At 41.9% G+C, this 26459-nt stretch overlaps 1 protein-coding gene and 1 pseudogene across 2 annotated transcripts in view; one reads left to right on the forward strand and one right to left on the reverse strand.

Annotated features, from left to right (window-relative positions):
• The window catches only part of MTA3 (metastasis associated 1 family member 3), a 128459-nt gene extending 102323 nt beyond the window's left edge, over positions 1-26136 (reverse strand). Inside the window, exons 1-3 of one of the 2 annotated variants that reach the window (XM_065890997.1) lie at positions 26088-26136; positions 24384-24451; positions 15238-15331 (exon numbers count right to left, since the gene is read on the reverse strand). In XM_065890997.1, coding sequence (XP_065747069.1) covers positions 15238-15331; positions 24384-24451; positions 26088-26115 — 190 coding nt within the window. In that variant the 5' untranslated portion in view covers positions 26116-26136. The remainder of the gene's footprint in view (positions 1-15237; positions 15332-24383; positions 24452-26087) is intronic. The other variant, XM_065890996.1, reaches the window with a different exon arrangement.
• On the forward strand, positions 17161-19293 carry LOC136134097 (tropomyosin alpha-3 chain pseudogene; annotated as a pseudogene).
• Positions 26137-26459: the final 323 nt, after the last annotated feature.

Here is a 26459-nt window from a genome sequence, read left to right on the forward strand (position 1 = left end):
AAACTATTTTGAACCTAGAATTCTATAAAGAGACAAACTAGCATTAAGTATGACGGTAAGATTTAGAAAGCTCACCACCCACAGACACTTTGTGAAAAAAATTTAGATAAGGGCAAAGCAAAACATAAATGTAGTTCAAAAATAAAGAGAGCTTGGATTCCAAAAAAACAAACAAACAAAACCGTATTTATTGAGTTAACTGAAGATTTTTTCCACTACACATTAATTTAGAAGTTACTCAATATAAAAAAGGCAAATGATATAAACAGTTCACAGAAAAGCAAACAAAAGTGGCTTTTATAAGAAAGCCACATTTTCATAAGAAATGTAAAATAAAACTATACCAAGGTATCATTTTTTACCTATTAGGTTAAGTAAAGATCAAAGGCCTGATAGTAAACTATATTGGTACGGGTGGGAGGGAATAGACACTTATTTGTTGCTGACAGGTCTAAACTGACACCCTGGCTGAGGCAGGCAATTTGGCAATATCTATCAAGATTACAGGGCTTCCCTGGTAGCGCAGTGGTTGACAGTCCGCCTGCCGATGCAGGGGACACAAGTTCGTGCCCCGGTCCGGGAAGATCCTACATGCCGCGGAGCGGCTGAGCCCGCGAGCCATGGCTGCTGAGGCTGCGCGTCCAGAGCCAGTGCTCCGCAATGGGAGAGGCCACAACAGTGAGAGGCCTGCGTACCGAAAAAAAAAAAATAATAATAATAAAATAATAAAAAAAAGATTACAATGCATAATCTTTTGATCCCACAACTGCAATTCTAGGAATCTATCCTAAATATAGATGCTGTGCTCATAACATGTGCTAAATGATAATGTACTCTGCAGAAGTATTTGACAGCAAAAGATAAAAAACGCAATCCTCCACCAGTACAGACTGGTTAAATTATAGTAAAAACATCAAACTGTGGAATACAATGCAGCCATTAAAGTACATACAGATATGGAAGGATCTCCGAGATAAGAAAAAAGCAAGGCCCAGGAAAAGTGGTATAGTGTTAACAGAAGTCTTCAAAAGGTGAGCCTGAACACTTCTAAGGGTACAGAAGACATTGTAAGGGATACACAGAAACACAGGTTTAAGGAAATCAACTTTTAGATCAAATTCCACATGTACTAGCCTGAGAACTAGCACAGGATCCTTCTTTTCTCATCTCCACCACTCTTCTCTTACCTCTCCACCACTCTAAATCTTAAAGTACAGCACAGCCCAAGGGAGTAAAAACCACCAGAGCACCAAACAAGGAGACCACTGGTGACAAAACAGGGACACGATAAAGATATCAGAAATTCGCAGAATACGGTTTTGTGTCTTACACATACTTTAGTCACAACAAAGTATGGTAATAGAATTGGGGTATTTTGGCCAATGTTAGCATGTTATGAATTCAGAAATATTTGAGACTATGGCATCACATATCTACGTGTTGATCAACTGATAGATATATGAACAATTTATACTTAAAGACTTCACTTTTTCCAACCCCTGGATGGTAATAAAAAAATACACCATTCCTGGGCTTCCCTGGTGGCGCAGTGGTTAAGAATCCGCCTGCCAACGCAGGGAACACGGGTTCAAGCCCTGGTCCGGGAATATCCCACATGCTGTGGAGCAATTAAGCCCGTGCGCCACAACTACTGAGCCTGTGCTCTAGAGCCCATGAGCCACAACTACTGAAGCTCGCGCGCCTAGAGCCCATGCTCCGCAACGAGAAGCCACTGCAATGAGAAGCCCGTGCACTGCAGTGAAGAGTAGCCCCTGCTCACCACAACTAGAGAAAGCCCACGTGCAGCAACGAAGACCCAACACAGTCAAAAATAAAATAAATTTATTAAAAAAAAAAAACACACCTGAACAGTCCCAAGATAAAAAAAAACAGAGTCTGCAAAAAATGCTGATGGCCTTCGTTCATCACAGCAAGGCTCTGAGCATTATCCAGGAATCTATCTTAGAATTCAGAAGGAGATGGTTGCCTTGGGGATGCACAGTACTCATTTATTAAAATTGGAAAAAGACTTGACAGAAAGTTTGATTTAGCTGCCTGGTTTTTGTCAATAAGGACTGGCTTTATCATTAAAGTTTTACTGTTAGTCATTTTCCATTGAATAAATGAAATCCACGGTTCCAACAATCTGATGTACATATATTTAAATACAGTTCATATTATACTTTATATATCAATTTACATGTCATATATATTTAAATATATAAGTACACAAATGGTATAAGATCCAAACATTTTATCAGACTTAAATTTAAAATGCAAAGGTTTATTTTTATATTTTTGGCTGTGTTGGGTCTTCGCTGTGGTGTGCGGGGTTCTCATTGTGGTGGCTTCTCCTGTTGCAGAGCATGGGCTCTAGGTGTGTGGGTTTCAGTAGCTGTGGCTCGCGGGCTCTAGAGCACAGGCTCAGTAGTTGTGGTGCACAGGTTTAGCTGCTCCGCGGCATGTGGGATCTTCCCGGACCAGGGCTCGAACCCCTGTCCCCTCCATTGGCAAGCGGATTCTTACCCACTGCGCCACCAGGGAAGTTCCGCAAAGGTATATTTAAATGAACATTATTTCAACTTTCCCAAACCTTTCTGAGTATACTGGTTTAAATAAGGTCCCTATGATGGTTAGTTTTATGTGTCAAACTGGCTAGGCTATAGTCCCTAGTTATTCAAATATTAACTAGGTGTTGCTGTGAAAGTATTTTGTAGATGGGATTACCATCAGCTGACTCTGAATAAAGGAGATTATCCTCAATAATCTGGGTGGGTCTCATACAATCAAATGAAAGATCTCAGGAGCAAAACTGAGATTTCCTTGGGCTTCCCTGGTGGCGCAGTGATTAAGAGTCCGCCTGCCGATGCAGGGGACACGGGTTCGTGCCCCGGTCCGGGAAGATCCCACATCCCGCGGAGCAGCTGGGCCCGTGAGCCATGGCCGCTGAGCCTGCGCGTCCAGAGCCTGTGCTCCGCAGTGGGAGAGGCCACAACAGTGAGAGGCCCAGCGTATCGCAAAAAAAAAAAAAAAAACCTGAGATTTCCCTGAGGAAGAAGAAATCCCACCTGGCCAGACCCACAATAATTTATTCATTTTGCAATAAATAAATCTCTTTATATATTTATACAAACCAGTTGGAGATTACATACGTGTATAGGATATTATGTATTTATATATACACAAAATCTCCAACTAGTTGTTCATCTGGTAGACCCCTAAGTGATACAATCTACGTAGGTCAAAGAGTAGGAAGTAAAATTAACAGTCATTTGTTAGGTCTTGGTAAAGCCTTTTTATTCTGCTTCTCAAAAAATGAGATCATGAATGACTAATGACTGGGTAACAAACCTCTTCCAACTCTGGTGGTTTCAAATTCTCTGCTTTCAACAAGACTGAAATAGGACATAATTGAATTGTCAGCTGCTAAATCATTAAAAATCACTTTTGATGAAAAACTGCTATATGATTTTTCACATACAACTCAGAAGAACAAAGAGACACTTGTAAACTCTGAGGGCCGGGACTTCTGCTTGTTCAGTGCTTATCACCAGAACTTAGAGGAGTCTCCATAACACAGGAGGAGCTCAAAATATATTTGATAAATGAATAAATGAGGAAAACGGCACCATTCTCATCTACTTAGATGAAAAAATTTTGTCAGAAACTACACCTATAAACACAAAAATCAGGAACAGAATCAATACCAAACCCTCTCATTCTAGCAAAGAGTTACATTAATGCAAGAATTTGTTAACTACATAAGGTGAGAAGAATCCCCACCCATCTCGTTAAGAGATGATTTCCAGTAAAAATGTATTTTTATGTTTAGTAATTATCAAACTTTTTACAGTAATTGTACTATAATTATAATAAATCCAAAAGAAATTAAGACTGAGCCTTATAAAGTCAAGAAATACAAAGTGTTTTAAAATTTTAATTTATGTTTAATTTTTGTTGCAGAGTAATATGATGATAAACAAAACTTTTCAAGCATAAAATACATTTAGGCTAGAATACTGCAGAGAAAGCAAAATGGAAAAGAGCTCAAGGAGAGAAAAGGATCACGTAAAATTTCAAACTGTTCAACAGGAGCTTGTTCATGCTTTTTTTTTTTTTAACCTGTGATGGTGGGCAAATTGTTACAGTATTTCTTTTTTTTTTCTGGCTATACTGTACCAAGCAGCTTTCTGGATCTTAGTTCCCTGACCAGGGATGAACCCCGGCCCCCAGTAGTGGACACGCGGAGTCCTAACCACTGGATGGCCAAGGAATTCCATAGCCATTTATTTATTTTTAATTTTTGAATTTTATTTACTTTTTTATACAGTAGGTTCTTTTTAGTCATCAATTTTAAACACATCAGTGTATACACGGCAATCCCAATCGCCCAATTCATCACACCACCATCCCCAACCCCTGCCATTTTCCCCCTTGGTGTCCATACATTTGTTCTCTACAGGGAAGCCCACAACTATTTAAATTTTTGATGAAAAATTTTAGATGTCAACTTTCAAATGTATAAGGGAGGGACTTCCCTGGTGGCGCAGTGGTTAACAATCCACCTGACAATGCAGGTGACATCGGTTCGATCCCTGGTCCGAGAAGATCCCATATGCCGCGGAGCAACTAGGCCCGTGCGCCACAGCTACTAAGCCTGCGCTCTAGAGCCCACGAGACACAACTACTGAGCCCGTGTCCCCTGCATTGGCAGGCAGATCCCACATGCCGCGGAGCAACTAAGCCTGTGCACCACAATTACTGAAGCCCATGCGCCACAACTACTGAAGCCCGTGCACCTAGAGCCGGTGCTCCATAAGAGAAGCCACTGCAATGAGAAGCCCACGCACTGCAATGAGGAGTAGTACCCGCTCGCCACAACTAGAGAAAGCCCGCATGCAGCAACGAAAACCCAACGCAGCCAAAAACAGACTAAATTAATTAATTTTTAAAAAAAGCCTGTATCAATCCTAGCCGAATATAAGTAACTTTAACTTTTAACTTTTTTATTACTTGCAACTTTAATCTCTAATTTGGAGGAATTAGGTAAACTATTAAGAGCTTTTTTTTTGTTTAATTTGTACATACCGAGTAACTTCCATGTTCCCAAAGTTACAGTGAATGTGAGCAAATGTGTTAGTCAACAATACAGACATAGTTTTTGTTTTATTATACTGCATTTAGTGCCCTGGTTCTTAAATGTGTACTAGTCTACACCCCAAGGACTCCTTTGGGAAGGGTGAGGTGGTGGCAGTACTACCACAATGGGAGCAGTATTAACATTTCATAGATGGAAGACAAGGATGTTAGATATCCCAAGATATATAGGTAGACAGCAGAGGACAGTCTGTGATTCATATGACTCTGAAATGTCCCTCTGGACATTTATGTAAGTGAAAAACATGATTCTGTTACCTGAGCCTAGAACTAATTCCATTCTATGTATGAGAACACAAAACATTTGGGGTATGGTTTTAATATAACTGACTTTTCCAGCAATGTAGCCATCATGTAAAAAGAGGAAAGACTGTATTTTGTTTTGCTCAAAACTTACCAATAGTACCATTTTGAAAAAAATCTCAGGAAATAGTTCCTAGTACAAACTATCAGTCTAATTTATAACCGCTGCATTGCTAGTGATTCTATGCATATATGCAAACATTCCACAATTTCGTTACAGCTTCCACTATTGTCATGCCTCAGCATTTACACATATTGAAATACAGTATATATGATCCTATTATATATAAGTTTTTTCTCTTTTATATTGCAGTCAGAACATAATACTGAGTTTTAATTTTGTTTATACATTATATGTATAAGTTATACTATCAATAAATTTCACTTCAGAATAATAAAGAGGGCATTTTTCCTGACTTGTGCTCAAAGTGACCAAAAAACATTTATAAGGAGTAAGGCACTGGGGCAAAAATCTCTTCATTTATCAGTCTGTCAAAAGAAAATGAAGTTTACTTAAAGAAAACTAATAGTTCATTAAATACTTTTAGTTGGCAGTCATAAGCTTAAATATTGATTTTAAACTGTCACTGAAAATATCCCATTACAGAAAAACCTATTATGATCCTATTCCAGTTATATCGTCTACTGTTGAGTTACAAATCATCCCAAAACTTAGTGGCACAAAACAAACATTCTACTTTGCTGATTCAGTGGGTGAGGAATTCAGACAGGGCACAGCACAGAACTCTTGTCTGTGCTTCACAATAACTGGGGCCTCAAGAGGAACTCAAATGGCTGAGCCTGGATCAGCTGGTGGCTCCTTCAGGCATATGTCTGGCACCTGGGCTCAGATAGGACAGACCATCAACCTTAGCACCTACAAAGGGCCTCACCATGTAGCCTGGTTTTCTCACAGTATAGTGGCTAAGTTCCAAGGAGAACTATCCTGAGAGCAAACATTCCAAGAAAAGCAGGTAGAAGCTTCATGGCCTTTTCTGACCTAGCCTTGAAGAGTCAGACAGCATTACTTCCACAATACTGTTCTGGTCACAACCCCAGCAAGATCCAAGTGGAGAAGACATGGACTTCATCTATCAATGGAAGGAATGTCAAAGAAGTTGAGGACCATGTTTTAAAACACCACAGATAGATAGACAGACAGACAGACAGATAGATAGATAAACACCAGAGACTCTTTTCAGCCAACCAAGATGCTAAAACAAAACAACTGGTAGCCTGGCTGTTCTTCAAATTTGTTCCCTTGGTAAATTTAAAGCTACAAACAGTTGTGGAGCAACTATATATATATAATGAACAAGATACACGAAAGCTGTAAAGATGATCAAAACCATCGTTAAAGAACTTAACACTGGGCTTCCCTGGTGGTGCAGTGGCTAAGAATCCACCTGCCAGTGCAGGGGACACGGATTCAAGCCCTGGTCCGGGAAGATCCCACGTGCTACGGAGCAACTAACCCCATGTGCCAGAACTACTGAGCCTGTACACTAGAGCCTCTGAGCCACAACTACTGAGCCCGCGTGCCTAGAGACCATACACGGCAACAAGAGAAGCCACCACAATGAGAAGCCTGCGCACCGCAACAAAGAGTAGTCCCTGCTCGCCGCAACTAGAGAAAGCCCAAGCGCAGCAACAAAGACCCAATGCAGCCAAAAATAAACTAAATTAAAAAAAAAATTTTTTATAATAAAATAAATAAATACAGAGAAAACAGGCAATGATACATTACAGACCTCATGACAGAAGTACACAATGCTACCCATGAAGTGATCTTGTACCCAACACCCCAGAAAAATAAACCTAGATTCGATCCTCTAGAATCTGTATCTAACTATCCATCTACAAAGAAGCATGGTAAAGGACACAAGAGAGATGCAATGAAAAAACTCCAAGCCAAAAGAAACTCAACAGGATTAACCACCTGCTATCTTCAACAAAATACTGAGAGAGAGAATATGAAATAATATGTATCCAAAGATTAAAAGACTGGGCTTTCCTGGTGGCGTAGTGGCTGAGAGTCCGCCTACCGATGCAGGGGACACGGGTTCGTGCCCTGGTCCGGGAAGATCCCACATGCCGCGGAGCGGCTTGGCCCGTAAGCCATGGCCGCTGAGCCTGCACGTCCAGAACCTTGTGCTCCACAACGGGGGAGGCCGCGGCAGTAAGAGGCCCGCGTACCGCAAAAAAAAAAAAAAAAAAAAAGATTAAAAGACTTAAGGATGTCCACACAAAAACTTGTACAGGAATGTTCATAACACCATTATTCATAATAACCAGAAAGTGGAAACAATCCAAATGTCCATCAACTGATGAAAAGATAAAAAAATGTAGTACATCCACCCAATGTGGTATTTAGCTATAAAAAGGAATGAAGTGATCTCTTGGTTATTAAGTAACGCACTGTTTAGCCTCCACGTACTTGTGTTTTTTACAGTTTTCTTCCTGTAATTGATTTCCAATCTCATAGCGTTGTGGTCAGAAAACATGCTTGATTTGATTTCAATTTTCTTAAATTTTCTGAGACTTGATTTGTGACCCAACATGTGATCTATCCTGGAGAATATTCCATGTGCACTTGAGAAGAAAGTGTAGTCTACCACTTTGGGTTGCAATGTTCTATAAATATCAATTAGATTTATCTGGTCTATTGTGTCATTTACAGCTTGTGTCTCCTTATTTATTTTCTGTTTGAATGATCTGTCCATTGGTGTAAGTGGGGTGTTAATGTCCCCCACTATTATTGTGTTATTGTCCATTTCTCCTTTCATGGCTGTTAGTTAGCATCTGCCTTATGTACTGAGGTGCTCCTATGTTGGGTGCATAAACATTTATAATTGTTATATCTTCTCAGATTGATCCTTTGATCATTATGTAGTGTCCCTCCTTATCTCTTGTAACACTATTTTAAAGTCTACTTTATCTGATACGAGTATTACTACTCCAGCTTTCTTTTGATTTCCATTTGCATGGAGTATCTTTTTGCATCCCTTCACTTTCAGTGTGTATGTGTTCCTAGGTCTGAAGTGGATCTTTTGTAGATGGCATATATATGGGTGTTGTTTAAAAGATGCTCAACATCACTAATTATTAGAGAAATGAAAATCAAAACTACAATGAGGTTATCACCTCATGACGATCAAAATGGCCATTATCAAAAAAGCCAGAAACAATAAATGCTGGAAAGGGTGTGGTGAAAAGGGAACCCTCCTGCACTGTTGGTGGGAATGTAAATTGATACCACCACTATGGAAAACAGCATGGAGGTTCCTTTAAAAACTAAAAATAGAACTACCATATGATCCAGCAATCTCACTACTGGGCATATACCCTGAGAAAACCATAATTCAAAAAGAGATATGTACCACAATGTTCACTGCAGCAGTATTTACAATAGCCAGGACATGGAACCAACCTAAATGTCCATCAAAAGATGAATGGATAAAGAAGTTGTGGCACATACATACAATGGAATATTACTCAGCCATAAAAAGAAACAAAATTGAGTTATTTGTAGTAAGGTGGATGGACCTACAGTCTGTCATAAAGAGTGAAGTAAGTCAGAAAAAGAAAAACAAATACCATATCCTAACACATATATATGGAATCTAAAAAAAGTGGTTCTGAAGAACCTAGGGGCAGGACACAAATAAAGACACAGATGAAAAAAAAAAAAAGACGCAGATGTAGAGAATGGACTTGAGGACACGGGGAGGGGGAAGGAGAAGCTGGGATGAAGTGAGAGTGGCATGGACATATATACACTGCCAAATGTAAAATAGATAGCTAGTGGGAAGCAGCCACATAGCACAGGGAGATCAGCTCAGTGCTTTGTGACCACCTAGAGGGGGTGGGATAGGGAGGGTGGGAGGGAGACGCAAGAGAGAGGGGATATGGGGACATGTGTGTGCATATGGCTGATCTGCTTTGTTGTGCAACAGAAACTAACACAGTATTGTGAAGCAATTATACTCCAATAAAGAGCTATTAAAAAAAAAAGGAATGAAAGAATTCACGCTATGACATGGAATAAACTTGAAAACATTAGGCTAAGTAAAAAGAAGCCAGACATAGGGCTTCCCTGGTGGCGCAGTGGCTGAGAGTCCGCCTGCCAGTGCAGGGGACACGGGTTTGTGCCCAGGTCCGGAAAGATCCCACGTGCCGTGGAGCGGCTGGGCCCGTAAGCCACGGCCGCTGAGCCTGCGCGTCCGGAGCCTGTGCTCCGCAGCAGGAGGGGCCGCAGCGGTGAGAGACCCGTGTACCGCAAAAAAAAAAGCCAGACACAAAAAACACATACTGTATGATTCCATTTATATGAAATGTCCAGAAAAGGCAACTCTACAGAGAAAGAAAGTAGATCAGTGGTTGCCTGATAGCAATAGGGGAGAATAGGGAGTAACTGGCCTCTTTTTGGGGTGATGAAAATAATCTGAAATTAGTAGTGGCGACGGTTTTACAACTTTGTGAGTATCCTGAAAACCACTAAATTGTGCCATCTAAAAGCATGGATTTTATGCTATGTGAATTATGTATCAATTATTTAAATGGACAAGCAAAAAAGACTTCAGAGTCTTACCAACCAATCATACTCAACTTATTTGGAGCCCAATTTAAACAAACTATAAAAAAAGAAAAAATAGGGTTTCCCTGGTGGCACAGTGGTTGAGAGTCCGCCTGCCGATGCAGGGGACACGGGTTCGTGCCCCGGTCCGGGAAGATCCCACATGCCACGGAGCGGCTGGGCCCGTGAACCATGGCCGCTGAGCCTGCGCGTCCGGAGCCTGTGCTCCGCAACGGGAGAGGCCACAACAGTGAGAGGCCGCGTACCACAAAAAAAAAAAAAAAGAAAGAAAAAATATTCTAAAAGAAAAAATGTGAAAACTAACTAGATATTCAAGGACAGTAATGTTTACACAGAATCCTAAATGATCAATGGATGCTAAAACAAATGCATTAATGTTTGACCAAAAACAAGATGTTTACATAGTTGCCAGGTACCTCCCCCAAAATAACTTACTGGATACAAAGGAACACCACCTTTACCAAGTCATCAAACCTAACATCACCATTATTAAGACAAATCCAATTACATGGGTTTGTCCCAACGGATTTTGAAGGACACATCATCACCTCTATGGCATCCCTACAAAAAATACATAACCTGAATCTAATTATGAGGAAACATTACACAAACACAAACTGAGCCACATTCAACAAAATAAATGGCCTGTTTTCTTCAAAAACCACAAAGGGGGGCTTCCCTGGTAGCGCAGTGGTTGAGAGTCCACCTGCCAATGCAGGGGATGAGGGTTTGTGCCCCAGTCCGGGAAGATCCCACATGCCGCGGAGCGGCTGGGCCCGTGAGACATGGCCGCTGGGCCTGCGCATCCAGAGCCTGCGCTCCGCAGCAGGAGAGGCCACAGCAGTGAGAGGCTGCGGGGGTGAAAAAGAAAAACAAAAAAAAAAAACACAAAGGGACTTTCCTGGCAGTCCAGTGATTAAGACTCCACTCTTCCACTGCAGGGGGCACGGGTTTGATCCCTGGTCGGGGAACTAATCCTGCATGCCGCATGGCGTGACCAAAAAAAAAAAAAAACACAAAGACTGAGCTGGTTCTATATCAAGGATACATGACAATAAAATACAATGTGTGAGGACTTTCCTTGTGGCGCAGTGGTTAAGAATCCACCTGCCAATACAGGGGACACGGGTTCGAGCCCTGGACCGGGAAGATCCCACGTGCCATGAGCAGCTAAGCCCATGCACCACAACTACTGAGCCCGAGCTCTAGAGCTCGTGAGCCACAACTACTGAGCCTGCGTGCTGCGACTACTAAAACCTGCGTGCCTAGAGCCCATGCTCCGTGACAAAAGAAGCCACCACAACGAGAAGCCCGCGCACTGCAACAAAGAGGAGCCTCTGCTGGCCACAAATAGAGAACGCCCACATGCAGCAATGAAGACCCAACGCAGCCAAAAATAAATTAATTAATTAAAATAAAATACAACGTGTGATTCTGGATTTTATCCTAGACTAAGGAAAAAATACATAGCTACGCAGAACACTGCTGAGACACGAAATTTGAATAAGGATTGCGAATGAGACAATAGCTTTGTGTAAATATTAGGGTTCCTGAGATGTTTACCACACTGTGGTTATGTAAGAGAATTTTCGTACATTTAGGAAAAACACTCTAAAGTCTCCAATTTACTCTCCAATGGTTCAGGAAAAATATATATATAATAAAGAATATATATATTATATATATAAAAAATGACAAAATGTTAATTGTTGAATCTGGGTAAAGGGCATACTGGAGTTCCTTGTATATTCTTGGCATTTCCTGTAAGTTTGAATGAGCCATATCTTTCAGAAATACATTCTGAAATATTTACAAATGAAAAAGTAAGATTTCTCTGATGAGCTTCAAAATAATGGGACAAGTAGGGGTCTAGATGAAATAATTGGTCATGTAGTAATAACTGTTAAAGTAGAATAATGGAAACATCAGGTGTATTATACTATTCTCTGTACTTTTCTATGTTTGAAATTTTCTGCAATAAAAAGTTTTAAAGAAGTCCACAATGAGGGACATCCCTAGTGGCACAGTGGTTGAGAATCCGCCTGCCAATGCAGGGGACACGGGTTCGAGCCCTGGTCCGAAATATCCCACATGCTGCGGAGCAACTAAGCCCATGCGCCACAACTACTGAGCCTGCGCTCTAGAGCCCAAGAGATACAAATACTGAGCCCGTGAGCCACAACTACTGAGGCTGTGTGCCACAACTATTGAAGCCCACACACATAGAGCCCATGCTTCGCAACAAGAGAAGCCACCTCAATGAGAAGCCCCCGCTCCACGACGAAGAGTAGACCCCGCTCACTGCAACTAGAGAAAGCCCACACACAGCAACGAAGACTCAATGCAGCCAAAAATAAAAAGATAAAATAAATTTATTTAAAAAAAAAAGAGGCACCCACATCCAGGACTCTAGTTTTGGAATGTTTCTAATATATGACACTCTCTCCATTAATCCCCCTTAAAACCTCTTTATAAAGCATGAACCATTCAGGCAATTTTATTTGCCTCATGTGAAGTTTTAGTCAATACAAAAACAGAAATACAGTTGATACCTCTAACTCTACTGTATATGGACATATAGTTACCTTCGAGAGTAAAATCAATAAATAATGGAAGAAAACAGGTAAATGTAGATAGAAGTAATCCACCCAAAGAGATGATCTACAAATCACAGAGAGAGAAAAACCAACTGACATTTGTTAAGCACCCATTATAAGCCATTCCTTAGGTCATTTAAGCTTCACATCAATGCTGGCATAATTTTTCCCTTAATTTTGTTTTTAATTTTTTTCCTTAATGTATACAATTTTAGATTTTTTTAAAAAAAATTTTTTTGGCCACGCTTCGTGGCCTGTGGGTTCTTAGTTCCCTGACCAGGGATCGAACCTGTGTCCTTGGTAGTGAACGCACAGAGTCCTAACCACTGGACCGCCAGGGAATTCCCACCGTTAATTTTTTTTAACTGTGGTAAAATACATATGATTCAAAATGGGGACTTCCCGGGTGGTCCAGGGGTAAGACTCCACGCTCCCAATGCAGGGAGCCCGGGTTTGATCCCTGGTCGGGAAACTAGATCCTGCATGCATGCTGCAACTAAGAAGCCCGCATGCTGCAACTAAGAAGTCCACACATCCTGCATGTCGCAACTAAAAAAGATACCGCAGGCCGCAATGAAGATCCCACGTGCCACAACTAAGACCCAGCGCAGCCAATATGAATAAATAATAAATATTTACTTTAAAAAAGAGGTGATTTTTTCAACCTCATTTTACAAATGAGGAAAATGCAGATGAGTGAGAAGTTAAGACATTTTCCTAAGGCAAGCAACAAGTCACCAACCAGAATCTGAACCCAGGTCTTTCTTTAAACTGCATGACTGCCATTATATAATTTCATTGGTTCTTAAGTTTCTTAAAATTTCATTTCTCTGAGTCAATACTAAGAGCCTCATCAATTCTAAAAAGCCTGATTTTCTACATTTACAAGCCTAAAACAGCACCAAAAAAGGCAGCCATGCTGAGACCCTCCATGAACAGTCAACAGATGTCCAACCATCTTTACACTTCACTACCTTTGCAACAACTTTAGAAGCTACGTTAGAAGCTAAATTAAATCCAAAAGTACATGAATATAAATGAGACATTTTATCTTTAAGTTTATGTTGTAAATGGTGAATAAAATCCAAATAATTTTGCACAGATACTTTAATAACACACTGAATTTCTAGATTTCAGGTATAGCTAAAATAACTGATTAGTATGTCATTTTAAAAAGCAATACTTTGGTCTCATACATGAGGAGCAAATATGTTTACCCTGAATCTGTGAATATATAATTTGTAAATACTACAGAATAACCCATATCATAATTAACACTTTCTCTACAAAAATGGAAAGAAACTGAAAAACTCTATGAACTACAGCAGAAATATAGTAGGAATTTAACTTATGAGACAGACATCCAGTAGGGAAATCATTCTCAGGCAGACACAGAACAAACCTGTGCGCCAACAGCCTCCCTTCCCCCATTACCAAAACATTCCAAAAGCTTCAGGAACCCCAAGACCAGAGTTTGAGACACTACAGTATTAAACTGAAAAATACATTTACATATGGTCCTAGTCTCATTACATATTTTGTAGGACAAAAATGGCTTTCAGGGCTTCCCTGGTGGCTCAGTGGTTGGGAGTCCGCCTGCCGATGCAGGGGACACGGGTTCGAGCCCTGGTCCGGGAAGATCCCACATGCCGCGGAACAGCTGGGTCTGTGTGCCACAAGTACTGAGCCTGTGCTCTAGAGCCCACGAGCCACAACTGCTGAGCCCACGTGCCGCAGCTGCTGAAGCCCGTGCGCCTAGAGCCCATGATCCGCAACAGGAGAGGCCACTACAGTGAGAAGCCTACGCACTGCAGCAGAGGGTGGCCCCCGCTCGCCACAACTAGAGAAGGCCTGCACAGCGGCGAAGACCCAAAGCAGCCAAAAATAAAATAAATTAAAAAAAAAAAAAAAAAAAAAAATGGCTTTCAAAATAAAGTACTTATACTTCTTTCTTAAAATTTAGATCACTTTTTTATTGATTGTTTAAAAAAAAATCAAAGGGGCTAAAATATGTCAAAGCTGTTGACTGCGGAGGGAGAAGCACACAATGAAGATTAAACTACAAAGAAATGCTCAGAGTTGCTATCTGCAAGAATTTTTTTCCATATCTATCACATTGCACTTCTTTCTTTAGCAAACTTTTTTTTCCACACATACCTAATACTATAAATATATAATAAATACTCAGAATTTTAAAAACTGTAAATACAACCCAGTTGTTTTAGAGAGGAGGGAAAAAGAAGTCCTCCAAAATACCAGTGAAGTATAAATTTCCTCATATTCAAACCTTCAAATCGCCATGGAAAATTGGAGATGGCAAAGCACTGCTCCAGTTGTCCACTAAAGCCTATGTGCAAAGACTTCTATTTCAACATTTCGACTAACTAATAAACATATGTTGCATCCTAAAAAATATACACTAAAACCAAGAACCACCCAAAAACCTACTCCCATCTAAACTAAGAGGAAGACAAATGGGAAACCAAAAAGCTACAGGTAACATAAAGTACTTTTCCTCATATCATGGAAAACAAAAGACTCAAAACACATTTTAATTTTCCAAGAAAAAGACAATTAACTTACTAGCATGCTTGTCTGCAAGCATTATAAGCGTGTTGGAAATATCTCGTCGTCTATAAAAGCACACTACTTTTGCTTCCACGTTGCCAGTTGCAGTCTAAGAAATAAGAAAAATAAAAGTCATCTATACTGAATATTAGATTCAAGTAGTTTATAAAACAAAACTAGAGACAGCATAATTGTAAGATCACTGTCATTTACTGTGCCAACCACAACTGCAGGATAATCAGAGAGCTTAAAAATTCAAATCAGGACGAGTAACATTTGTAAAAGTTCCAAGTGAAACAAATGTCAAACATAAAATAACTCATTGGCATCAATTAAAAATTAAACTAAAGTGATCAGAGAGCTTTAATGACTAAAACCATACTTAACTCTGATTAACCTTAAGAAACTAATCCCCAAAATTTAAAAAGCCACAACATAACTTAAAAGACAGTTAAACATAGTCCTCCAAACCCTCTTCCTGAGGCACAGGCTAAGTGCAAAATCACCCAGCCCCATCCTAAACACCCTCACGTTCGACTGATGGTGAAGCTCTGCAGGTGCAGGGCAGTCCACATGTGAGGTGGACCAGATAACTTGGAAATGCATTCTCAGCCCAAGGGAGTCCATGAATCCATAACGGTCAACATTCTTAGTAGTACTTACTTTACCTTCACATATGAAAGTATTAAAAACCTTGAGTTATGAACACTGAAGCTCTTATTTCTTTTTGACTACAGTCTAGAATACAATCAATATTCAGTTAGGCTGTAATTTACTGCAGCTGGGGCCCAGGCTCCTACCCTCCTATTCTTTATGAATTCTGAGAGATCTCAAGGTCAAATGTTCACTACAGAGTTCATTGCAAAAACACACAGATTACAATAAAATGCTACTGTCATTTCCAATTTCAAACAAATTTGAGAACATATTTTCAAAATTTCTCTGGGCTTACAGATACACTCAGAGAAAAAGAAATAAGTATATGTGCTGCAGTAAAGTTGTCAGTTTTATGAAGTTCAGCGGCAGTATTTTAAAGTGAGAAATAGTCTTGTAGAAATATTGCCCCTTAAAACTGAAATCATATTACATCCTAACCAAAGTGCTTCTATATTTCACAATATTGTGATCAAATACATCCTCCAGAAGTAATGATCCAGCAATCTGCTAAATGAACAGTCCAATATTCAAATGTAAATAAAATCTATCAATGACTTCAATTATCAGTGCTTTATCATTTTTGTCTTCTTGAGACAAAAGCATGTTAATGGACGACTAATAAGAAAATAAATAAATAAACATTTAAAACAATAAATAAAAGCATGTTAAAAACCCAAAGCAAGAGTTTTAAGGCATACATGTTTTTTTTCTACCTTACTGGTGAGTTCCTCCAATAGGGATACTCTGTAAAGCTAATTAAATTCTTATTTGAACCTGCTTGGGGTGGAAGGGCATAGTTCAAAATAAATATTCTCTTCTGAACCACGCACACACTTGGCTATTAGGCAGTGTACAGTATTACTCTTCTTCTCTACTGTACACACACACACCCTCCCTTCGAACATTCCTCTAAAGTTGAGCTACTAAAATTGTGGTCCAAGGCCCAGTCCACAGCTGTTACTATGTAATGAAATGAGTACAGAAATTAAATGAATTACAGTATTTGAGAGTTAATTTTATATCTATTGAATCTAATAATGAAAAATGGGGCTTGCATTTTTATAAGCCTACTTTAAATTTCATTTTTCTACTCTCATTTATAAATTTTACAAAAGCAGTCTAAGATACTGAAAATTCTTAAAAATCCTCCACCACAAATAATTTAAGAAGTATAGCTCTGAAGACCTAAGTTAAATATTTTGTATATTTTGTATATAAAGTCACCAAATTTCTTGTGTGCGCTTCCTATGTGCCCCTGCACAAGCTAAGCACCACGGATGCATGGTGTCTGCCCTCACCAAGCCTCTGCTCCAGCAAAGATGCCTGTCCACGTGTCATCTCGTCTCCAACCTTCCAAAGCCCAGCTGTAATCATGTCCCTCACCCAGAAACCTTCACCGGTTCCCCACAACTGAAGCATAAGAGTAAAACATTCCTGACAAATTCCCAGCACTATTGTCTTTACTCCTTTCTTTTCCCCTCCAGACTTCACTTCTCACTCATGGAGGCAGGAAGTACCACCTGTTGAGGGAAGAACAGAAAAAGCTTCAAGGACGAGGAAAGGGGGCAGAAGGTCCCTAGCTAGCTAGGAAAGAAGGAAAGGAGTCCAAGAGGTGAAGCCCGGAGGACTGAGTAGTCTTAAGAAAAAAGGAGGACCTGAACAAAACCCACACGTGGGAAAAGTGGAGACAGGTATAAAGAAGAACCTACAACGAACAGCAATTTCTTTCCTGTGTTCTTTTCTCCATTTAGGTTGCAGCCTCTTAAATCTCTATTCTGTCAAACACGTTTAGTAAAACATCCTTCAGCAATAAGGGGCTTTTAGTCAACCTCATACTCAACGCCCATTTCTATCCCAGACTTAGAAAGTACATTATTAAAAAACAAAAAACCAAACGGTTTCCATTTTGGAAAGTCTGTGGTCTGCTCGAACTAAAGAACAGATGGAAAAGAACTTCCTTTTCCCAATTTCTGTCCTTCTTCCCAACAGATCCTAAACGTCAGGAGGGGTCTTAACTTGGGTTCTATAAAAGGGCTTTGAAGGGATCTCCTGAAATTATATGCAAAACCTTGTATGTGCAAATATAGATTGGGGTGGGGGACAAGACTAGATGCTCAAAGAAGTTAGTGGCTCCCTTCTCCCAACCAAAAAAAAGACCCAAAACATTAAAATGAATCTCAGAGCAAACTGGATGGCTAATAAAACATACAGGATATGAAGAAACATATAAATTATACAACATAACACACCAAAAAAACAATCAATAGCAAATAACATTCAATTTATCCATAAGCATAACTTCCAAAACTTCCTGAGACTGTATCCTCATTATTATGTGCACAAGGCCTTCTTCCAACATGTACGCAGACTAAATCTTTAGAAGAGCAACACCCAAGCTAGATAGTGACTAAAAATTTACCGTGAAGTTGTTTTCTATTTCAACTTTATATTCTTCCTCCAAAAGATCATCATCACTGTATCTGAGTACAGTTTAGAGGAGAGGAAAAGAGGGTATGTAAGATAAACAATGTCGGTGAGAAGCGGCTGCAGCTCCGGGCAGAGGGGGCAGGAACCTGAAGGCGAGCAGGGGCCGGGTAGGCACCACGGCCGGGGTCACCACCACGGAGGTGGTGAAGCGCTGAGACCCAGGTTCCGCAGCTGCAGGCCAGTGACGCAGAGGAGAGGGCTGAGCACCTCCCGCGGAAGTGGAGGGAGAAAGGCGACCCGGGAACAGGCTCAAGCTGACACGGTCTCCTTGAACCGCAGGATCCAGCTGATTGAAAAGGAGCTGGACAGTGCCCAAGAGCACCTGGCCACTGCCCTGCAAAAGCTAGAGGAAGCTGAGAAAGCTGCTGATGACAGCGAGAGAGGTCTGAAGGTTATTGGAAACCAATCCTTAAAAGAGGAAGAAAAAATGGAGCTCCAGGAAATCCAACTCGAAGAAGCTAAGCACACTGCAGAAGAGGCAGGTAGGAAGTACGAAGAGGTGGCTCTTAGGTTGGTGATTATTGAGGGAGACTTGGAAGGCAGAGGAGCGAGCTGAGCTGGCAGAGTCCCGTTGCCGAGAGACGGATGAGCAGGTCAGACTGATGGACCAGAATCTGAAGTGTCTGAGTGCTGCTGAAGAAAAGTACTCTCAAAAAGAAGACAGGTATGAGGAAGAGAGAAAGATTCTTACTGATAAACTCAAGGAGGCAGAGACCCGTGCTGAGTTTGCTGAGAGATGGGCAGCCAAGCTGGAAAAGACAACTGATGATTTGGAAGATGAACTGAAATGCACCAAAGAGGAGCACCTCTGTACACAAAGGATGCTGGACCAGACTTCTGCTTGACCTGGATGAGATGCAGAGCGCCCCAGTCCCGCCCTGCGCTGCCCCTCCCTCTGACCCCGACTCCGCTGAGGCCAGAAGCTGACCTTTAAACTGACGGCTGACCTTTAACTGGAAGGCTGCTTTCTCCTTTCGCCATGTCTCCCACCCCCACCCCTGTGTCCTTTTGGCCAAACTGTCTCTGCCTCTCTCCAGAGATTCCATTTGGGCTAGAGGCTGAGCATCTTTGGGAACAACGTTTAAGGGAATGTGAGCACAATGTTAAGTGTCTTTAAAAGCATGCTGTGATGTGCACATTTTGTAATTACCTTTTTTGTTGCTATAGCAGCCATTTGTAAAACATTCCAGATAATTCCATAGTTCTGAAGCAGCAGTCTAATCCCTTTCTCACTTTTGGAAGGTAACTTTTCAGCTTAATGCATACTGCCCTCTCCGTAGAGGAGGGGAAAAGGTATGGGCCTGCCTTCCTGAGAGCTAAACAGCCCAGAGAAGGACTCCATTTTGGGAAGCCTTATTGCTCTGTAAAAAGTACCTGCCAAACCAGAAAGGTGATTCCAGAAGGAGTTAGCCAAAAAAAAAAAAAAAAAAAAGCGCTGTTCAGGTTTTCAGCTTTACGGTATCTTTGGGCAACCTTTTTTTTCCATCAGAAGTGACCAGATGAGATTAAGATGGTGAGACCTCTGAGACCAAATCCTTGTCCCAGCTCTACCCCATTCCCAATCACTCACAGAATGGATCATGTGCCCCTTATTTTGAGGTAACCACTTATTTGCTCTCCCGCCTCCTTGAAAGAAAGGAAGGAAAATTATGTTCTACCACTGATTTAGCCATATGAAACTCATCTCATCACCCTTTTCTGGGTCTGAAGCTGCTGTCTCTAAAACTGCCATCTCATTGTGTGTTGTAGCAGTTAGTCCTGGAGAAATCTTGAATAGCTTATACACAAAATTGTTTTTAAATTTTATATTATTTTGAAACTTTGCTTCTTTGGGGCTGGGGCACACTGGTCACCCCACCTGGCTATGACAGCCCTCTAACAGTCTGAGCTGGCAGTGTGCTGATCTTTCAAAGTTTCTTTCCCTACCCAATCTCCCCTTTTTGGTGAGGGTTCAGTGAGGTCAGTTAGGTGCGCATCCTACAGCTTAACTGGCTTAAAATGTACTCCCCTTTGGTGTGGTCTCCTTGGGGGCCAATTGGGGAAAGAAAAAACAATAGTGTAACTGTTTTGATACTGAACATTGATAAATGTCTTTTTGAAATAAAGAACCAGTCCCTCAAAAAAAAAAAAAAAAAGAGATAAAACAATGTCGAACTGTGTTTATCAACCAATATATTCAGTTTTGCACCTAAAAGTTCTGGGGAAGAAAAATTGAGACAAAAGTCTATTTCAGGACTTCCCTAGTGGTCCAATGGTTAAGAATCTGCCTTCCAATGCAGGGGATGTGGGTTCGATCCCCAGCCAGGGAACTAAGATCCCACACGCCACAGGGCAACTAACCCTGCACACTCTAGAGCCTGCGTGCTGCATTATTAAGCCTGTGCGGCACAACTAGAGAGCCCGCTCACTGCAACTACTGAACCCATGCGCACCAGAGCCCACTCGCTGCACTAAAAGATCCCACATGCTGTGGAGCAGCTAAGCCCATGCACCACAACTACTGAGCCTGTACTCTAGAACCGGCAAGCCACAACTACTGAGCCCATGTGCCCCAACTACTGAAGCGCGCGTGCCTAGAGCCCGTGCTCCACAACAGGAGAGGCCACCGCAATGAGAAGCCCACGCACCGCAGCGAAGGGTAGCCCCTCGTTCACCACTAGAGTAAGCCTGCGTGCAGCAAAGACCCAATGCAGCCAAAAATAAATTAATTAGTTTTAAAAAATAATAATATATCAAGTGTTCTTAAATTCATTATTTGGATTTTCTAATCATGTTAAATTTCCCCACTTAGCCAACTTGACCTCTGACCCGCTCAAGGCCTTTCTGGAACTCCTGTGGCCCCTCTTCCTGAGGCTACTTCCTTCTCATCCTTTAGGCCTCAACTTCAATGTCCTTAAAGTCCTTCACTCCCTATCCAAAGGAAGCAACCTCTGTTATTCTCTATGTCAAGGGTCAAGGCTCTTGCTTATTTCCTTTCTAGAAGTTAACACCATTTATCGCTATTTTCTTTACACCTGTTAACTCATCTTTTCATGTGTCTCCCTCATGAGAATGGAGACCCTGTGTGGGCAGAGACCATGTCCATATTGGTCACTGTTGTACCTGAGCCTAGCATAGTGCCTGCTACATAACAAGAGCTCGAGAAATATTTAATTAATTACTTAAAATGAGATCTCTCACATCCCTTTAGAAATAAAGGTCCTATGTAAATATTTAGTAATTAATTAGCCTATTGCAGTTCCTTTTTATCAATACTCCATCCAAACTGCCACTCTCTGAAATTACAGAGACTCTGATCTCTCACAGTTCCGTCACCCTCAGTCCCCTAAGGACTGCTCGTATATTAACCACTCTTTAAGAAAGCAGAGGCTCAGGGAGAAGGTGAGAATGTGGGGGAGGGGAGGGACTTCTGAAGTGAAGAGTAATATAATGATAAAGAAGTGTGAAATGATCCAGGTTCCAGCTAGATGTGTAACCCAGGCATTTAAGTTACTTAACCACAGTGTGCTTCACAACAATCCATGATCCATCTACCTTAAGGTTTAAGGTGCTGTGAGGCTCAAAAGAGGTGACAAACGTGAATCCCCAGGTTATATGCTTCCAGAGCACCATGCTCTGATGTTTGTAAATTTAGCACAGATGCAATTTTCCTTCTGCCTGTGGAATTATTTAGCTGATGTCCATCTCCACTACTAGACCTTTCTTGTTCATCTTTCAGTTCCTAAAAGTGCGTATCTAAAAGCAGTAGGTCCCCAGAAATATTTGTAAAATGAATGAATCAAAGTACTTTGTAAACAGTAAAGCCATGTACAAGTATTAACATCAGACATCTGAGAAATTCATTAATTCAAAAAATGTTTACTTAACTATGTGCCAGCCACTACTCTAAGGCACTTCGGATGCATTAGTGAACAGAAAAGATCACTACACACACAGAGCTTACATTCTAGTTTGGGGAAACAGGCAATGAAAATATAGGCACAACTCATTTTATTGCGCTTCGGTTCACTGCACTTCTCAGATATTGTGTTTTTTTTTTTACAGATCAATGGTTTATGGCAACACTCGGTGAAGCAAGTCTACGCCATTTTTCCAATAGCATTTGCTTACTTCGTGTCTGTCACATTTTGGTAAATCTTGCGGTATTTCAAACTTTTTCATTATTATGATATTTGTTATGGCAACCTATAATCAGTGATCTTTAATATTATTTTATGAAGGCTCACTGAAGGCTCAGATGATAGCTAGCAATTTTTAGCAATGAAGTACTTTTCAATTAGGCATGTACATCTTTTTTTAGACATAATGTACACTTAACAGACTACAGTATGGTATAAACACAACTTTTATATGCACTGGGAAACTAAAAAATTCATGTGACTCGTTTTACTGCAATATCTGCTTCACTGCAGTGGTCTGAACTGAACCCACAATATCTGAGGTATGCCTGTAAACACATTCATTAAGTATATCTGAAGGTGATAGATGATGTGGGGGAAAACAGCAAGGTATGGGGGGCTGGGAACAACCAGACAGTCCTAAGGTGGGTGCATACGAGAAACAGCCAAGAGGGTCCAGTGGTTAGGACTTGGTGCTTCACTGCCATGGCCCTGGGTTCAATCCCTGGTCAGGGAACTAAGATCCTGCAAGACAGGTGGCGCAGCCAAAAAAAAAAAGAGAGAGAGAGAAACAGGCAAGAAAGAGCTTACTGCACTTAGAGCCGAATGAACAAAGCAGGGAGCAGCCAGAGAATACAGGTCTCATAGGGCAACATTTCTCCTCGAATCCTAGTTAAGTTTCCAAGTAAGCCGATGCAGTGAACAGTGTGGAATTGCCTAAATTCTTTTTTTAAGCCTTTTATTTATTTATTTATTTATTTGGCCATGCCGAGCGTGGCTTGCAGGATCTTACTTCCCCAACTAGGGATGGAACCTGGGCCCCAGCAGTGAAAGCACCGAGTCCTAACCACTGGACCACCAGGGAATTCCCTGGAATTACCTAAATTCTTATACCTTACATCAATAATATAAAAGAGAAGCACACCAGGAAGACATCTCAACAGTTCCCACCCACAGACTGACCTAATCCTGAGGCCATTTTCTTCATTTGGTGGTGGTCTCAAATACTACGGAAATTTTTAAATGCAAGGTCCCCAGGGTATCCCCAAAAGTGAACCCAGACCTCAACGCTCATAAGCCAGGCATGCCCTTGGCCAATCTGGTTTCCTGGGACTCAAAACGGGACCAGAGTCTCCTGATGGTATTTTGGAGGAGAGGTATTAGCTAGACAGCCCCCAAAATTTTAACAATGTGAATTCTCACCAGCTACACAATTAACCCTCAACCATCAGAAATCTATGGTCCATGTCATTTATGACTGTTTGAGTGCCTCCACTGTAAAAGCTCAGCTACTGCCAACACTCATAATGCTTCTGATGTCCTGGACACCTGCGATTAGGGACAAACCTTGATGTAAAAGTTTTATTTACTTGGGCCTAAGGTACAAAAAGTCACTTTATAATTATACCAAAACTGTATTCTTATTAGTTAGCCTAGTCCAGAATTCTACAAATTCCCTTAAATATCATATTCCCTAACTTCCTTCTTCTCAAGCTGAAAGAGGAAAAAATTAATTTTAAATTAATTTAAAAAAATTTTTTTAATTAAATTAAAAATTTAATTTAATTACTTAAAAAATAACTAACAAGGGAGAAACACAAATTATGACTTCAAATATAAACAGGGACTGAGTTACAGGAGTGACCTGCTCTGAGAAGCTCAAAGCAATTCGAAGAAATCTTACAGATGTTACATATTCAATATCAACATTTAATATCAGAGGTAATTATAAAAAGCAAAAGAATATTCAGAATCCTGCATAATTCTCTAATCTGAAATCTCTACTTTCAAAGAGTCTGGAACTTTAAGTAAAATCACCTCTTATGCCCTTTACCCAATTACCCTTCAATGGGCAACAAGTATTTCTTAATATTAGAATCAAGAACACTCAGTGTATACCTTGTTGAGTTCTTCTATCCTTCTGATGAGGTACGGATTGCTAGAGGAATTCTCAAAGTAGACATAATCTGTAATTAAAGGAAGTAAAGAGCTTAATCTTTTCAACATAAAGTTCACATTTGTCAACTTATGACTTTTTATATTAGGTAATTCACATTCAAAATGAAGCACGCCCGTGATTCATTTCCTGGTAAAAGCAAACTGAGTAATGCAGCCTCAATATATTCTCTTTCTTATGTGCTTACCATTCACAGACCCTTATTTTCCTGGCATTTTCATTTCAATTAATGTTTTATTCAAGTTCTCCTAGACTTCTGTCCCACATGTGTCATTTCTTTAATAATAAACAAAAAGACACCTCTTATCATTGAGTAGTCAGAGCTGACTAAACATGTGTCTTTCATACGATAACTGCTTCCACATCTTTTCACTCCAATCCAATTTGCCCTGGAGTAGGCTTCTCACATAAAACTATTGACCTAAGACAAATTCAGAGCATCTTGAAAGGCTTAGCAGCCCAAAGTACATTTCAATCACCAACTTAAAAAAAAATCAGGTGAGCAGAGCAGAAGCACATTGACAAACTTTTTCACAGCTCTATCTAGGAAGATGAGGGGGCAAAAAAGGAGAGGGGTCACTTTTTGAGAGGCAGAGCTCTGTGGAGGTGATAACCAGCCTTTTTAATACCATATTTACCATATTTAATCCAGATCCATTTTGGGTCTCGTTATAAAGCAATTGCTGCAGCCTTTCAACAAAAAGGATATAAATTTTCAAGTGTGGTTTTTCCTCTCATCTAATAGGCTCACTGGAAACTTCCCACTGTGTGTTTATTTGAGAGGCTGGGCTGCAGTATTGTCTATCTTAGTGGCTCTTTCCCGTCTCCCTTCTGCAAAGTGGCCTCATTTAGCCAGGCCATTCCTACCACCATCCATCAAGGAGCTTGGCTAATGAGCAGAGAAGAGCCAGTCTTACACACAAACATGTCACTTATCTGAATTATTATTTTACCAGGAAAAGAGGGAGGAGGGCGTCTCGAGTAGGGAGAAAGTTTGTTTGACCTTATTTCTCTCTTCTGCAGAAGGCTGGGAAGGAGGCAGACAGCAGAGCAAACGTCCAGGCAGAGCTCCACTCCCCACCCCAGGCTGCGGTGCCCCGGCCCCTCTAAGCCCCATCCCTGAGGGGGGCTGGACAAGAAACGTAAGGGAGAGGGACGAAGGAGAGGTGCAGGGCCCTGTCCCCGCAAACAGGCCTATCCAGCTGTGCCCCTGGCTGGACCCCCCCATCGCCCCCACCCACACCCCCAATGAAGGGGAGCAGTAGAGGAGAGATGTCCCTCCACTCTCTCCAAACCCCCAACGCCTAAAAGCCACGCGAGGAAAGACCACCCTCGTAGGGGGCTCGACGGCCCCTGACCCCCATGGGGGTTTCACGGGTTGAGGTGGGGTGGCGTCTGATAATTCATACCCCCAAGTACAGGCCTGGTCTAAAACCCTGGTTGGGATGTGGGGGTGTGGATGGGCCCCGGCCCCTTGTGGGCCACGGTGGGGGAGGGGGGCAGCCCCGGCCCCCTCCGCAGGCCCCCAGCCCCATGCGCCCTCAGCCCGGGCGCCCGTGGCTCCCAGCGGTTAGGGTGAACTCGCCCCTACCCCCCACTCCCGGAGCCCGCTCCCAGACGGGCCGGGTCGGGCCGAGCCTTCCTACCTCCGACCCGGTACATGTTGGCCGCCATGTCCGCCCGCCCGCCCGCGGAGCCCGAGCCGAGCCCCGCCCGCTGCCGCCGCCACTGCCGCCGCCGCCGCCGCCGCCTCAACCCCGGCCGCCGCCGCCGCCGCCGCCGCCGCCGCCGCCGCCGCGCCTAGCCGCGGGGGGGAGGGGAGTGAGGGAACAAGGGGAGGGGGAAGTGAAGGGGAGGGGGAAGTGAAGGGGAGGGGGAAGTGAAGGGGAGGGGGAAGTGAAGGGGAGGGGACGCCGAGGGGTGGGAGCAGGTGCCCGCCCCCAACGCCGGGCTAGCGAGGCCGAGTTCCCGGCCCCCCGGGAGGCCGGAGCGCTTGGGGCCAGCAGGGAATTGGGGAG

The sequence above is a fragment of the Phocoena phocoena genome, chromosome 14 (genome assembly GCF_963924675.1).
Source record: "Phocoena phocoena chromosome 14, mPhoPho1.1, whole genome shotgun sequence".
NCBI lineage: Eukaryota > Metazoa > Chordata > Mammalia > Artiodactyla > Phocoenidae > Phocoena > Phocoena phocoena.